At 29.3% G+C, this 16,644-nt stretch overlaps 1 protein-coding gene across 4 annotated transcripts in view; it reads left to right on the top strand.

Annotated features, from left to right (window-relative positions):
- Ergic2 (ERGIC and golgi 2) overlaps positions 1–16,644 on the top strand; it is a 49,429-nt gene that overhangs the window by 21,688 nt on the left and 11,097 nt on the right. For 3 of the 4 annotated variants that reach the window (XM_046435426.2, XM_046435424.2, XM_046435425.2), the window contains 8 exons: positions 575–683; positions 2,598–2,644; positions 3,972–4,042; positions 6,028–6,068; positions 9,374–9,475; positions 10,664–10,759; positions 15,336–15,391; positions 16,278–16,376. In XM_046435426.2, the coding sequence (XP_046291382.1) occupies positions 575–683; positions 2,598–2,644; positions 3,972–4,042; positions 6,028–6,068; positions 9,374–9,475; positions 10,664–10,759; positions 15,336–15,391; positions 16,278–16,376 (621 nt within the window). The remainder of the gene's footprint in view (positions 1–574; positions 684–2,597; positions 2,645–3,971; positions 4,043–6,027; positions 6,069–9,373; positions 9,476–10,663; positions 10,760–15,335; positions 15,392–16,277; positions 16,377–16,644) is intronic. The other variant, XM_046435427.2, reaches the window with a different exon arrangement.

Raw genomic sequence — 16,644 nt, 5'->3', positions numbered from 1 at the left:
ATGTTACTATTTATTTTCCCATGAAGAGGTAATGAAATAACATATTTCACATATGATTCTATTTTATTGAATAAAATGTGTAATAAAATGCTTAATATTTCTAATCTCTTATGATTTAAGTTTTGTTAATGAAAGTAATACATTTTTTGTTGTAAATTGGGCTATTTGCATAGATGCATTTTTTTTTAAACACTGAGGGGAATATTTTAAAATTTGGCCAGTAAGGATGCTTATTTTCATCATTTACTATATCTCACAGTGCTATATGTAACAAAATAGTTTGTCTTGTAAAATTATAGCAAACCTATTTAGTGAGAGATGCCCTTAAAATTAGAGCAGAAAATTGTTTTCTCGGTATTCAGTTGTTTGTGTTCATATTTGTGCTTATTAAACTTTCATTTTAAATTGTTTTAGAAAAAATATATAGTAAACATTTTGAAGAAAAACTTTATAGTATTTAAATGGAAATCATATTAGACACATTTTTATATTGCTACTTTTAATCTCACTTAAAATAGTTTACTGTTATGTATTTTTAAATTTTTTTTTAATTTGGTGGTATTATATTTCTCAGTTTCTCTAATAGCATTTACCACTATGGCTTTATTAACAATAATGGAATTCTCAGTGTATCAAGATACGTGGATGAAGTATGAATATGAAGTTGACAAGGATTTTTCTAGGTAACTGTTTTCTTTTTGAAATACTTTTAGATTCAAGTTATTTTAAAAGTGGATCTTTTGAAAAAATGTCTAACCTTTTATATTTGGTTTTAGTTTTGAAGAAATGGTCCTGAAAAATTCTTACTAATTAAATGCATTAAATTGAAACATTTGGAATCATTTAGATACTGGTCTCTGATTAATTTGTTCTTGCATACAAATTAGGAGAACATATGTTTTTCCTTAGATGTAAGTAGCTGTGAGAATTGTTTGAAACTCTATACTTTGAAATATCTTACTGACATATATGGACTGAAAGATAAATTGTGTATACTTATAACTTGACTTCTATGAATTATATCTAAGATAAATTTTGATATGTAGATTTACTTTTTAACCTTTGAAAATATAGTACTGTAGGAGATAAAATATACTTTTATCATTTATTCTTTTATTTGGATTTTTTTTGGATTGCTTATAACATGTTTATAATATTAAGAGTACACTAGAGAAGAAGACACATTTAGTTCTCCATTTAAATTCCAGCTCTGTTATTCACGAGCTTTGTGACTTTAGGGAGTCACTAAATCTGTATCTGCATGTACTTCAGTTTTCTAATCAGTAAAAAAGAATAACATTTATTGTATCTTTCTCATGGGATTTATAATTAGGTCTACATATATAAATTGTTGTATAACCTTGGGCAATTCATACAGTTGACTACTTTTGGACCTGTTTCTGCATCTGTAACATGAGTTACTATTCTAGATGCCATTAATTTTCAGGACATTTTTTATTGTTATTTTGTTTGTTTATAGCATAAATTAAACCATTTTTATTTTCCAAATATAGTCTAGATTAAGCATGTTATCAGTGTGGTAGGGGCACCCCAGAATCTGCTTATGTGGCCTCCTCCTCTGGTTCCTACAGTTTTTCCTGGAACTAAGCCTCAAACTTATTTTGAGCACAGTTTGAACTATAGACAACTTTAAGACACTATGAAGTTTTAAAATTTGTAATCCCTATTGAAATTAGATGAAAATTATTAGCAATAAAGTTTTTATAGGAAATGAAGGATTGAATTTGATTGTCTCATTCTATTATTTATAATGCTTAATTAGTTTTTGTATTGTAAATTGATTCAAACTATCATTTGAAAATAACCAAACCTTTTAAAAGGCCATACAAAACTTTAAGCATCAGATGTTTGTTTTTTGATAATTTGATTATATTTATCCTGAGTTATGCAGACCCAGTATGCCACTTTAGTAGTTATGTGATTTTATGCCAACATTAATGCTACTTTGAGTACTGGTGGTTTGTTAGAAAAAAGTTAATTAGAAGCCATTAACTTTATAGTTTCATGATATAGGATAAAAAAAGAGGGCTGAGGTTGTAGTCCAGTGGTAGAACGCCTGCCTAGCATACGTGAGGCACTGGGTTAGATTCTCAGCACTGCATATAAATAACTAAAATAAAGATCCATTGACAACTAAAAAATATTTTTTAAAAAGAAGAGAATATTTGTATATTACATGATACAAATATTATATTACATTTGTAATGCATGATGTAGGTAGAGGAAAAAAAACAGTATACTTAATTCTTAATTTTTGGTGTTTATATTCTTAAAGGAATATTGTATCCAAAGTTTATATAAACAGGTTAAAACTTTGGATTACTTATTGTTATCATCTATTATGGTAGAGTTGCTATTATCATTATCTGAGCAATTGTGTTAAAAATCTGAACTCAAGTTTTTGGATTAATCAAAATAGAACTTTTATTTTTAAAGTGCCTTTGTTTGGGCCATAAGAAATGCAATCTAATATATTTTTCTCTGTTTGAAATCCAGGTTTTTTCATAATTGATTCATACTTTTGATATTTTGTTGATTAACTAATAAATACTAACATTTACTTTTTTGTCTTTCAGCAAATTGAGAATCAACATAGATATTACTGTTGCCATGAAGTGTCAATGTAAGTACATCTTAACCTGATGAATCTCTATGTAGTTTATGGCTCCATCAATTGCCAGTAGAAATTAAAAGCTATTCATTGTATTGTAATCTTGTTTTTCCTTTTATGAAATTAAACATTTTATTGTGATTTTATTTAATAATGAAAATAGTTTCACCTCTGTTTGTATTCATTATATTTTATCTTCATAAAGAGATTTAATTCACATAGTATAATTAAAATGAAGAAAATTGAAGGGAAGTTTAATCAGAATTCTAGAATAGATATATTCTTTCTTGTTTGAAGTAACAGGTTCTGTACTCACATTCCACAAACATATCCTGTTTCACCATTTTAATTAGTCACATTTGCTATACTTTTATTCATATATTTTAAAATAGAAATTCAGTTCATTTAAGGGAATAGTGATATTTATGTTTTTTTCTCTTTTCTGGCTTTCTGTATTGTCAGAAGTGGGAAAATACTAATATGTCAGATAATGTTTGAATCTGTAGTGCTCTCGAAAATGAGGCTGCTTTTATATGAAAATGGTCTTTTAAGTTATTGCTTAAAAACGTGGAAACCAAGAAATCATTAGTTTAGATAAAATTGTTTAGTGTGAAATAGTCTTATCCAATGTAACAGATTAGTTTCTGGAAGATTTTATCTCAGAACAACTTTAAATCTCTTTTCCAGGGCTGGGGTTGTGGCTCAGTGGTAGAGCGCTTGCCTAGCAAGTGTGAGACACTGGGTTCGATCCTCAGCACCACATAAAAATAAATTAATAAAATAAAGGTATTGTGTTCCTCTACAACTAAAAAAATAGTAAAAAAAAAAGTCTCTTTTTTCCGTTTATTTATTTTTCCTTATGTTAGTAATTTTAAGAAATAAGGAAATACTTTATATCCCCAATTTTGAGTTATATAGTAATCTTTTCAAAATAAGGTTTTCTATTTCTTGACTTTTTAAAGATTTCACAGCTTTAAGATTCCTTTTAATCTAGAAAATTAATTCTTAGTTAATATTTTGTTCAGCAGCCATTTATTACTTGTGAATGAGGTTCTTGACGATTTTTGCAAAGCTTTTTAATTCAGTTAAGATTTTTGTTATTTACCATGCACATCTTTGTCATCTACTTTTCTGAGCAAGAAATAAAAAAATCATTTTTCAGTTTTGGAATAATATCCACAAAAGCTACATTAATGGTACTATTTTTAACTTTTGAACAAATAAACACTATAGGAAAGTGATAAGTGAGTTTTCTGTTAGTCATTTTAATTTGTTTATATCTGATGTCATTTGGCTCTGAGCATAGAATGTAAAAACTTCTAATTTTTTTCTTTTTCAGATGTTGGAGCAGATGTATTGGATTTAGCAGAAACAATGGTTGCATCTGCGGATGGTCTAGTTTATGAACCAGTAAGTTTAATTCATGTAATTTTTGAAGTATACAGTTTGAGGAATTATACACTTGAAGACCAGTTTGACATTTGCTTTTAGTTTTCTCTGAGTTTTTAATGTAATTTTTCTTATTACATAGGTAATCCATATTTGTGCAAAATTTAGGTGGAGGGCAGGAGAGAAAAGTCTAATGTCAAAGACTTGGCATAGCCATTGTTAACATTTAGGAATGAGCCTCTAAAATCTGTTATATGTTTAAACTTTTTTATATTTTTTGTTAATGCTTCCTAATAGTTTCCTTGTATCTTTGCTTTTAGTTGCCATAGTGATAAAATTTTCTTTTTCTCTAATAATTTAGAAACTTTTATGTCCTATTCTACTTGTACAAAATTTTAGTCTTTAAAAATATTTGAGCTGAATTTCTCTTATCATAATCAGGAATGAAGCATTATCTAAGAGAAATTTCATAGGCATGTATTAATTTATACCTCATTTTTACTTCTCAAGCTTTAGGAAATGCTGACATTCTCTTGTTATCTTCAAAGCACAGTTGTGCAAAAACATAATTGGTTTATCAGCAGACACATTATGGGGATAGGTACAGTGATAACAAGACCTAATCAGGATTAGCCCTAAAGAAGCTTCTGAGAAAAGGGATGCAATTGTCAACTACTTTTTAGTTGCTGACTGCCTTTTGGTGTTGTGGTACTTGTGTTTACATATGTATTCTTGAATTCTTTTTTGTTCACCACTGGCACTTGTGAACCCTTCTTTAAGGAAAATTGCAAAATGATAACTCAAAGTGGTAAGTAGAGGAAGACTTGAAGTAACTGAATGGAATTTTGATCGCTGAATTCATATTAGTTTTTTTTACAGCAGCAAAACATGTACTTTTGTTGTACACTCTTTTAAGTAGAAATTTGTATAGAAAAGTGAATTTGTTATTGCTACTCTTTCCCTTTCTTCCTGACCTCTGTTTTCCTGCTGATACAATTGACTTTTTAGTAATTTTTATATGAAGCTATATACCTTTCAGTTCAGCGGATACTGTTACAACATATTGAGCTATCTGGAAATATTAATCCAGATGATTAGACACTTTAACATTTGCATTATGTTTTATACTATTTTAAGAACAGTTTTTAAAAAAAAATTTTTTTTTTCATACTGGGGATTGAACTCAGGGTCCCTCAACCACTGAGCCACATCCCCAGCCCTAATTTATATTTTTATTTAGAGATGGGGTCTCACTGAGTTACTTAGTGCCTTGCTTTTGCTGAGACTGGCTTTGAACTCACAATCCTCCTGCCTTAGTCTCCTGAGCCTCTGAGATTATAGGCATTAGCCACCAGGCTGGCTAGTTTTTCAATTTTAATAATGTTTCATTGCTTTTAATTTTTACCATTCTTGTTTTTTTTTTTTTTTTTTGTCTTTTTGTCTTTTTTATTTTTGTCTATTATTTTGTAGAGGGACTTGAGATTTCTTTTTTTGGCAAAAATATAGGGGTTGATTTACAGACTAGCATGAATTTCTGTTCCAGTCATGGAGGAAGCTATTTGGCCTGCAAATGCAGATTTGGCTGAGGATAGAATTCTTATTGCCTCCTAGCAAGAATATGGGCTTTGAATCCTCGAATTTTACACTTAAGCTATATGCCTTCCCACTTACCACCGTAGTTGTTAGTTTCATCCTGCCGTGATTTAAATGATTTAAGTTCTAAAATACCATTTTATATCCTTATAGATTGACTATTTATATCTGTCAGTAAAAACAGATAACTTTAACAGGAACCTATTTGTGATTAGTAAATTTTATTCTATTTTTGAATAGAATTACATTAAAATTTTATAATTTGACTTATAGAAGATTAAATATAAATCATGAATACCTGTTTTTAGTAACACTCTAAATTTATGTTTCTTACTCAGAGAATTTTTAAAAATTGTGCTAGAAAAGCCAAGAATATTTGGCAGTGCCAGTAATTATGTTTTCTTTTATTTCAGGTAATATTTGATCTTTCACCACAGCAGAAAGAGTGGCAGAGGTAATAAGTGAGCAAAGTATTATTATTCATAGAAATCTATATCATGTTTTGGTATTGTAGAGTGCTCTGTATGCATTTTTATCAGGATTTACTATATAATTGCTTCCAGAATTTTAATATTAAAAATTATATTCACTAAACATCTGTGAACCTAATTCTTTATGTACTTGTGTTAGTTTGTGTGTGGAAAATTCCTAGATATTTTATTGAACATTTTCATAGGTGGTGGGGCATATCCTCACAAAATATTTTGCTTATACTTCAAAGTTATATGAGAATATTTATTTCTGTATAATGTCATCGAAAATGGGTAATAGACTTTTTAAAAAATGTTTGCCAGTTTAATGGATCAAAATTGGTATTGTATTGGTTTTAATTAACATTTTTTTATGAATCAATTGAATATCTTTGTGATTTTTTTTCTGCCTAGTATTTCTTTTTTATGAAACTACTTGGTTATGGTTTATGCCTATTTTACTTGGTTGGGTTTTTTTTTTTTTTTTTCCTTAAAAAGGTGTTACATAGTTTAAGATTACTGCAAAGGAAGTTTTTTAAGCCGTTTTTTTTTTTTTTTTTTGTCTCCCAATGTATGTTTCAAGGGTATTTCTTTTTTACTTTCTTATTTCACCATTTGGGGGAATTTTAATATGAAAATTGAAATTGAATGTGGTTGAACAAAAGCAGTAACTATTAGATGTGTTAAGGTTTCTGGTGTTCTTAGTGAAAAGCTATCCAGAAATGAAATATTTCACTTTTATCCAGGAATATTAAAATGAGATGACTCCTTTCACCTGGAGTTTTATTTATTTATTAAGATTAGTAATAAGTGGAAGAAGAGATTGTTTTTATAAAGATGATAGAGTTTTTTATTCATGGTTTTCTACATACTTTTCTATGTAGAACATAGGCTTTATTGATTGGTATAATCCAGGCAAAATTTACTTGAACACACACTTTATTGTCATCACTGTCTTTGGTCACTGCCTAGCATCAAAAGTTGATGTAGATCCACAAAAATGTGAAGCTGTCGATTTCTGCTGGGCTTGGATCCAAAGATATTAAGTCTTTAAATGTATGTATCTGAAAATGGGATTTTTTTTTGAAGCTTTTTAGATGATCATGCTTTGCTTCTCAACATATATTCTTTACTCTTTTTTATTATTATTGGTTGTTCAAAACATTACAAAGCTCTTGACATATTTCATACATTTGATTCAAGTGGGTTATGAAATCCCATTTTTACCCCGTATACAGATCTTTACTTACTCTTGAATGGCCTAGAGATTTCCAAGAACTTATGTCTTCCAGAATAATGTACATATGAACTTGTTTTTTACCCTTATGTACCACATTTTATTTGTCCATTCATCTGTTGAAGGACACTTAGGTTAGTTCTATAGCTTAGCTGTTGTGAATTGGGCTGCTATAAACATTGATGTGCCAACTCTCTATATTATGCTGATTTTAAGTCCTTTGGTTATATGCTGAGGAGTGGGATAACTGGGTGAAATGGTGATTCCATTCCAAGTTTTCTGAGAAATCTCCATGCTGCTTTCTATAATGGTTGCACCAATTTGCAGTCCCACTACCTTTTCCCCCACATCCTCACCAACATTTATTGTTATTTGTATTCTTGATAATTGCCATTCTGACTGGAGTGAGATGAAATTTCAGTGTAGTTTTAATCTGAATTTCTCTAATTGCTGGAGATCTTGAGCATTTTTCATATATTTGTTGAACAATCATATTTCTTCTGTGAAGTATCTGTTCAGTTCTTCTCTAATTATTAGATTAGTTGTTTTTATAGTATTAAGGTTTTTGAGTTCTTTGTATATCTTTCAGATTAATGTTCTATCTGAGGTGCAGGTGGCAAAGATCCTAAAATATTTACGATCTCAATTATTCTCTTTTGTAAAAAAAAAAAAAAAAAATCAAACCCTGGACATAGTCTTTCTGAATTTCTACTTTTTAAAGTCTGATTTAATATTTTTTTTAAAAAAAAATCTATCTATTTATTTATTTATTTTTCATTACAATTCTTAATACACCATTAATATCATAATTTATCATATTTTTGATTATATATAAGGTATTTTGACAGCAAATTCACTTCTTCATACATATATTTTATATAGTGATGAGAGTCTCCTGATTTAAGATTTATTCTAAACTAAATTTATAGTGTAAATATGAATTATTTTAAGTAGCCCTGTTATACCAGTATTTAGATGGGTGGTACATACATATTTTATCACTCACTTTCATTTCAAGAAAATGCTTATTTTATCATTTGGTGGAGTGTGAATTATTATCAGATCTACATTTACATTTTTAAGTGCCTATGTTTATACATACCTTATTCAAGTTCAGTGATGCGTGTGTGTGTGTGTGTGTGTATGAACAGACTTTTATCTTTTAGCGTAGTTTTAAGTATACATTAGGGTTCACTCTTGATATTGTACATTCTGTAAGTTGACAAATGTATAATAAAACACATTGTAGAAGGAAAACTTCCACTGCCCTAAAAATTCCATTTTACTTAATCCCTTTTTCCCCCACCATATTTAATTTTTATACTTGCTAAGTTTGAACTTTACTACAAATGACTTGGGATGTTAGTTATTTAAAGATGTTAAAGGAGATTAAAACCTAAGTGTTTTTTATCAAATGTGTGCTTTGCTTTCTATAATCCTATGCTTATATGTTGATATTACTTTTAAAATTGTGTAGGAAGAAATATATTTTATTTAGAATGATCTTGTCATAGAATAAAGTTTAACTGTCTTGGGAAGGACACCAGGTAATATTTAAATGGTCTCATCATTTAGATTGAAATGAAAAGTAGATGCTGGTGATGTGGGTTTATATCCTAGTAATCTATCATTTCCAATTCCATCAAGTCTATTGTATGCCCTTATTTGTCTTGTTTTTTGTATCTGTGACACTTAATTCAATGCCTGACAAAAAGTTAAAATTTTGTAATTGTGGACATATGTATGAAAGATGAATTTAGATATTCAGGTAAGTAGAACTTTTTTGGTAACCCTGACTGCATGTTCATTATTGATGAAATCAGATGGATTTCTTAGTACTAGCTATTAGACCTCTAACTACCTCACCTCATTTTTCTTGGTTCCAAAGAAGTAAATAGAGGAAACTTTATATACTTTATTTTGGAATAAAATCTTGTATAATAAATATATGTGGTTTAGCTAAGTCAGCTAACCATTGCTATTTTTGAATAACTATTGACTATCTTTGTTTACCTTACTATATTTCTAAATTATTATTTGTGTTTAATTTAGGATGCTGCAGCTAATTCAGAGTAGGCTGCAAGAAGAGCATTCACTTCAAGATGTGATATTTAAAAGTGCTTTTAAAAGTGCATCAACAGCACTTCCACCAAGGTGAGATGTGCATTTTAAATCTGCAAATTTCCTATACTTACTGTGAATTTGACAGTTTTACTATTGGTTTAGTTTTCTAAATCTTATGTTTTTTCTCAGAATGGAATAATTTTTACTCAGAAAATTTTTATTACTGATTATCATTATGAACCATTAATAATTCTTTCATGAATTATTAATTATTAAAGATACACTGTTAAATATTAGTTTTTATTATGTATGCAGCCTGTAATTTTGATTAGGACTATTACAATATATTATTTCACTTTTATTTATTTACTTCATGTTATACCTTCATATAAAATTGTATTAGGGTCAGGCACAGTGGCACACACCTGTAATCCCAGCGACGCAGGAGAGTGATGAGAAGTCGAAGACAGTCTCAGCAATTTAGTGAGATCCTATCTGAAATAAAAAATAAAAAGGCTGGGGATGTGGCTCAGTGGTTAAACAGCCCTAGGTTCAATCCCTAGTACCTCCCCCCCACCAAATTATTTTATATATATATATATATATATATATATATATATATACACACACACACACACACACATACATACATATATGTATTATGTATGTATATTTTAAAATTAGGTTTTATGAACAAATTAATTGCAATTACTATTATGAGGATGCATAAATTTTGGTTAGGAACTTTGTTTACTTCTCTTATTTTTCTTTTAAAGGTTAGAATAGCTGATATTAAGAAAAGTTATGATCATGAAAAGGATACTTTAAAAATATTCAGAGGTTTTTTAGGAAGAAATTGTTATTGTCTATTCAAAGTTAGAAAGGATTCCCTTTCCTTACCTTGGTTTTATTCCTGTCGTCCCCTTTCTCCCTCAGTGCCAGAAATAGATGAAGAAAGTATATCTTTGGTTGGACTGTTTCTTTTGTTTTAATCTTCTGTCATTGAATTTAGTCCTCTGGTTAGATTTAAAAAAAACATGTAATTTCAGGTTTTTGTAAACAGTAGACATGTAATAATTATATATATTTTTTTCTATTTTGTAGATGTATTGTTTTAACTTTGGAGACTTTAGGAAACTGCTATTCTATTTTTGACATTTAGGGTATTATCTAGAAATTTATCTTTTTGGACTTTTATTCCTTCTATATGTAATTTTCTCACCACAGAATGATTAGCAAATGTATTTTAAGTAATCTTAATATATCTTATTTTAATAGGGAAGATGATTCATCACAGTCTCCAGATGCATGCAGAATTCGTGGTCATCTATATGTTAATAAAGTAGCAGGGAATTTTCACATAACTGTGGGCAAGTATGTTCTTTTCATTTACCAAAAATACTTTAGACAAGGTTGGAGCTTGGTTAAAAGTAAATTTTTTTTCCCCTAATAAGATAATATATAGCTAGCTAGTAAAGGACTGCTTAAAATGTTGTGTGTCTATTTTTAATGTCTTGAGATTGTTTTGCAGGGCTTTATTTTCAGGACATAGAAGAATATACTAACTTTAAAAACTACCTCAGGACAAAAGTAAAAGTCATGTCATATTTTATATAGTAGAATAAATGAACTATTGGTAAATACGAATTAAAACTTTCTGCTTGCTAAATTTTAGTACCCAGAGAACTCATATTTAGACATTTCATTAATTTGGTCATGTTGTTAAGGCTTTCATTTTGTTTAAAACCCTGTAGTATCCCTCACCAAAATTTAGTCCTTGACTAATTCTTTTCTTTTATATATATATATATATATATATATATATATATATATATTAGTTTTAGTTGGACACAATACCTTTATTTTATTTATTTATTTTTATTTGGTGCTGAGGCTCAAACCCAGGGCCTAGCATGTGCTAGGCAAGTGCTCTACTGCTGAGCCACAACCCCAACCCCATAGTCCTTGACTAATTCTTGACAAATATTTTGATATAGTTAGAAGCCAGCAATATTCTGGAATAAAGTTAAATTAGGCAAAACTTAAGGAAAAATATCAGATCACACCTCTTATGAACTGCATTTAGCATAGAAGTTGTAGAATAATAAATTTTACATAATTTCTGAATGAATAAATAAATTTCCTCCCTCAGATTTTGTTATTTGTTTGCTATGGCCGGAACCCATTCTACCCATTCCCAATCTGTTATTCAGAACCTTAGAACTTATTAATATCAAGAAACTTAGAAGATTTTATTACACCTTTGCATATATCCTAGTCCAATATGAAAACTTACACTCTCATGATGATAACGTATATTTTCAATGAGAGAGGCCCCATGGAAAAGCATTTGGTTTGTATCTTATCAACTCAGTGGTGTCTTTATGTGAACACATTCCTAACTTTTTGGTCTTAGATTTGTCAAGTACAGAACTGATCATTTTGAAAATTGTGTATTATCTCTCAAACATAGTGCCATTTCTAATTGTAATATAAGAGAGATTTATATTATGTATAACATAATATTTATTATATGCCATTTCTAATTGTAATATAAGAGATTTATATTATGTATAATATAACATAATTTATAATATGTATTTCAGCATGCAAATGAATATACTAGAAAGTATAAGGAAGCAGGCAGATGTTTGCAACTTACACTAACAGATTGTGAAAGGTGTATTAGCATTTTTGTTGATGAGATGTTCTGGAATAATGAACAACTCTCTTTAATGTTGTGAACAAAATAGTATAATATTCACTAGTTTCTTGGGAAATTTAGTGTATATTGAAATTCTCGCAAGTACTTTGTGAAACTAAATGGAATTAGGTTCTAGTCTAAGGTAATTATATATAGGTTTTTCATGTATGTGAATGTCTCTTAAAGCACTTTAAAATTAGGTAAGATGTAGAACAAATTTTTTTTTTAATTGATTTTCTTTGCAGTTTGTCTTGTTTTTCTGGCTGTTGTCCACAAATGCCAGTAGCAACCCCTTCCCAATAATTGTCACAATCAGAAATGCATCTCCCCAACCCCTACCAATTTTCAGAATAGCTTTTTCTCCACTGAAAGATCATTTGGGCTAGATTTCCTGTCTGATGGGGTAGAAATTACAGTGTCCAGGAAAGAAATAGGTAAATTGTTAGTTATCTAACTTCCCTAAGAAGAGCTTTAACAAGGGTCAGAGAACTGCTATCATGTACTAGGAATGATTTAATTTTATTTATCTATCTATCTGTCTGTCTATCTATTTATTTATTTATTGTAGTTGGACACAATACCTTTATTTTCACATGGTGCTGAAGATCGAACCCAGTGCCTTGCACGTGCTTGGCGAGTGCTCTAGCACTAAGCCACAACCCCAGTCCTTTAATTTGATTTTTACCTTTTAATTTTTTAAAGGGAGATGTATATTTATGCTATTACTTCATAAATTTTTAAGTGTGTCTTAACAAAAATTTAAAAAAGGAAATAAAAAAGAGGCATAATTTAAAATTGTTCTCTATTCCTCTCAGAATAAAATACTGGTTTGTGAGACTGTGAGAGAGAGACCATTGAAGTCAGATATGATGCTATAATGTGATTATTCAGAAATTTTCCTGTCTAAAAATTTGTTTAGAATTTTAGTAGGAATACTGTTAGAATGATATGCTTTGTGGGGATACGAATAGCCTACAACAATACTTTGTTTTAATAGTGAATCTGAGGTAATATACATTACCCTGAACACACGGCACTTTACCAGACTAAACTATTAGTTATTTCAGTGCATAGGGAGTTGCTTTGTTGCACAAAATTTTAATTTTATTGGATGTTAACCTAACTCATAGAAACACATGGTCAGAAAAATTAGAAAATAGAATATCTAGAAATTCTTCATAAAAATAAAATATGAAAGTGAGGTTGCAATTAAAGTAAGTTTCTGAGTGTCTCATCAGTTAGCCAAGGAAGGAAAGCTATGTACTGATAATTTAATGCAGCTGAAACAGTATATTCAGAGAAAATAAATTTGCTTTAGGTAATTAGCCTTCAGCAAGGAAAGTGCAGTTGGACCTTAATAGCAGTAGCTAATAGTCAATTAAAAAAAAAGGCAAGTGATTTTGCAAATGATTTTGAGTGGTTTTACTAAACGATTGATGAGTAGGTAGGAGTTACCAGTTTGTTTTTTTATTTGAGTAGTCAATGTTGAGTTTAAAACAATTAAAAATTAGAATCTTTGATTAGTCTATGTGGAATAACTTAGGGAAGAATATTTTTAAAGGAATCAAGAAAGCACAAATTCAGTACAACATAAAGTGAAATCTGCTAAGAGGTGTTACAACTGATGATGTAAAAATAATGTAATAGCAGGAAAAGATTTGCTTGAGTAAATTTTCAAATTGTGAAAATACAGACTTTTTTTTTGAGAGAGAGAGAGAGGGAATGAATCTTTCTTGTAGATGGACACCACACAATGCCTTTATTTTTATGTGGTGCTGAGAATCAAACCCGGATCCCGCCTGTACTAGGCGAGTGCTCTACTGCTTAGCCACAATCCCAGCCCAAAAATACCAACTTTTTTAAAAGCCTATAGTTATCCATTTTTCATCAGTATTTTACAGAAAATATTTAAATTTATCATGTATTTTTAACTGGTAGTTAAATTTCATGGACTTAAATATTGTAATTTCCATGAATTTTTGTTAAAAATAAAAGCTGAATATTCTAACAACTTGCCCTACTACACAGGAATTTGATGGCTTAGCAGAGGTAAAATTTTATTGCTCTTTTTTTTTTCTTAAGCTCACTACCAAAGATGGAAATTTTTTTAGTGAGAAAATACCATCTACCACTATTACCAAACAGAGTAGCTTTGGAAATTTAGTTTTGTGTGTGCTCAGTAAGGTTACTTGATGAATTTAACCTAAAGTCGTAAGGCAAAAACAGAGTTTATATATGAAGCTTATATTGTGGTAAAGGTTATTTTGATACAAATACTATTAAGTGATTTTTGAGTAATTTCCTTTGTTCTTAATGCTTTCACAGGTTGTGTTGTTAAAAGTTTAAATAAGAATTAGATTTCCATTCTTCTACTTGGATATATTTTCTTATCTCAAATTTTACTTCCAAAAGTGTTTTCAAACACTTTTAAGTGCAAAGGAAATTTCTGTGTTTTAAAAATCCGTGTAACTATACAGTTGAGTAAATTCTGCCTTAAATTATTAAGCTGTTATGTAATGAATGACATGCTTAAAAGCAAATACCCAGAATCTAATAAGTATTGCTGAAATACCTTCCAAGTAATGAATATGCCCAATTCAAACAAGTCATGGATTTATATTTTCAAATTTGAAATATGTAAGATTTCATTATAGATCATCATTAACAGATAAACACTTGTAATCAGTTTTGAAAATAGGAACACTAAGGAAAAAGTAGCTTCCCTGTTAAACACTTACATTACAAAAAGTAGTACTAAGTTATTATTATTTTGAGTTTCAGCAATAAAAGTGTATGAGAATTTATATTCTATGTAATAGCTTTGATATTGTATCTTGGCCCACAGAGCCTAAAATATTTATTACCTGTTTCTTTACGGAAAAATGTCTGCCAACCCCAGTTCCTTATACTGCCAAGGTGATAAGACTTGTCTTCTTAATCATAAGCCACATACATTCTTCTATTTGTACTACAAACAATTATGTAACTTGGGAAAGATCCACTTTCTAGTTTTAGTTAGTTTTATGTGTGTATATATATATATATTTTTTTTTTTAATTGTTTTTTTAGTTGTAGATGGACACGGTACCTTTATTTTATTTATTTATTTTTATGTGGTGTTGAGGACTGAACCCAGTGCCTCACACATGCTAGGCAAGTGCTACACCAATGCGCTGTTACCCCAGCCCCTTAATTAGTTATATTTTTTTAAGTGTTATTACTTTAATTTTTTTTCCTTCCTTTCAGGGCAATTCCACATCCTCGAGGTCATGCACATTTAGCAGCACTTGTCAACCATGACTGTAAGTAGTTTCTGAAATTTTTTCAGTGTAGATGTCTTTGAAGAAAAAAGTGGAGTTTTTATTTGGTGTATGTTTTTGTTTGTTTTATTGCAGGTGCAAAGTAGGGTTTTGGAAGTAAGCTTTTTAAAAACAGATGTTCTCCAGAGGAGAAAATTAATTATTGAATTTTTTTACTCTAATCCATTTTTTGTCTTTAATCTGCTTTTACTTCAGTTTGCTAATAGCTCAGATACTTCTAAGGTTGGGGATGAAGGCCTAGATGTACTTTGTATCACTTTGTATGCAGTTCCACTAATTTTTATAGACAAGAGAATATATTTGAAGTTTAGTTCAATTTTTGTATCTAAATGTGGCCATATTCATGTGTATGTATAAAGTTAGTTTGATATAATGATTGTGAGAAGAGTTACTTTTAAAGTCAGCTATAGACAACAAAATAAATTCTATAAAAATATAAGTTTAGTTACAGCAATGATGTATGTGAAAAATATATACGATCAGCTTCATCATTTAGCCAGACGAACATCATCCCAATTCATGTAAAAACAGAATCTTGTAACTGTATAATTTATTGGATCAAGAAAGATGTAAATTTTTTTTGCTCTCAGGATTAAATGTAATACTGTTTCTTAGAATTTAATTTGCAGGTAAATTATAAAACTTAAGATAGTTTTTTATCAGAATTTACTTTTACACATTTAATCCTGATGCATTTTCTCAACTTAATGTTGTTTTAAATAATGTATTATTATATTTGTAAAATTTAGATATTTTCATTTGAGAATAGATAAAAATGTAAACCAATCTGTAACATGTATTTTTGAATGATATAACTTCTCTACTTAGTTTTTGTTTTGTCTTTTTTTTTTTTTTTTTTGTCTCTTAGCTTACAACTTTTCTCACAGAATAGATCATTTGTCTTTTGGAGAACTTATTCCAGGAATTATTAATCCTTTAGATGGAACTGAAAAAATTACTATAGATCGTAAGTATTTATTAATTATTCTTGTAATTTACATGTAGGAAATGGCTTTTATAACCTTACTATTACTATGTTTTTAATTATCCTTTTACCCCCTAGTAAAGATAATCTTTAAATGGCTGATGGATTATTTATGTAGAGAGAATTTGTCCTAGAATTGCACAAAATTTGAGTGCTAAAAAATAAGTGATAGTACAGAGCCAGGCTTGGTGGCACACACCTGTAATCTTAACTACTTGGGAGGCTGAGGCAGGAGGATGGCAAGTTGGAG

This window comes from Marmota monax, unplaced genomic scaffold (genome assembly GCF_021218885.2).
Source record: "Marmota monax isolate L192 unplaced genomic scaffold, Marmota_monax_Labrador192_F-V1.1 WCK01_AAM20220418_F8-fsc00012, whole genome shotgun sequence".
In the NCBI taxonomy this organism is placed as follows: Eukaryota; Metazoa; Chordata; class Mammalia; order Rodentia; family Sciuridae; genus Marmota; species Marmota monax.
Note: the sequence above shows the minus strand (reverse complement) of the source record. Positions and strands in the feature narration are given on the sequence as shown.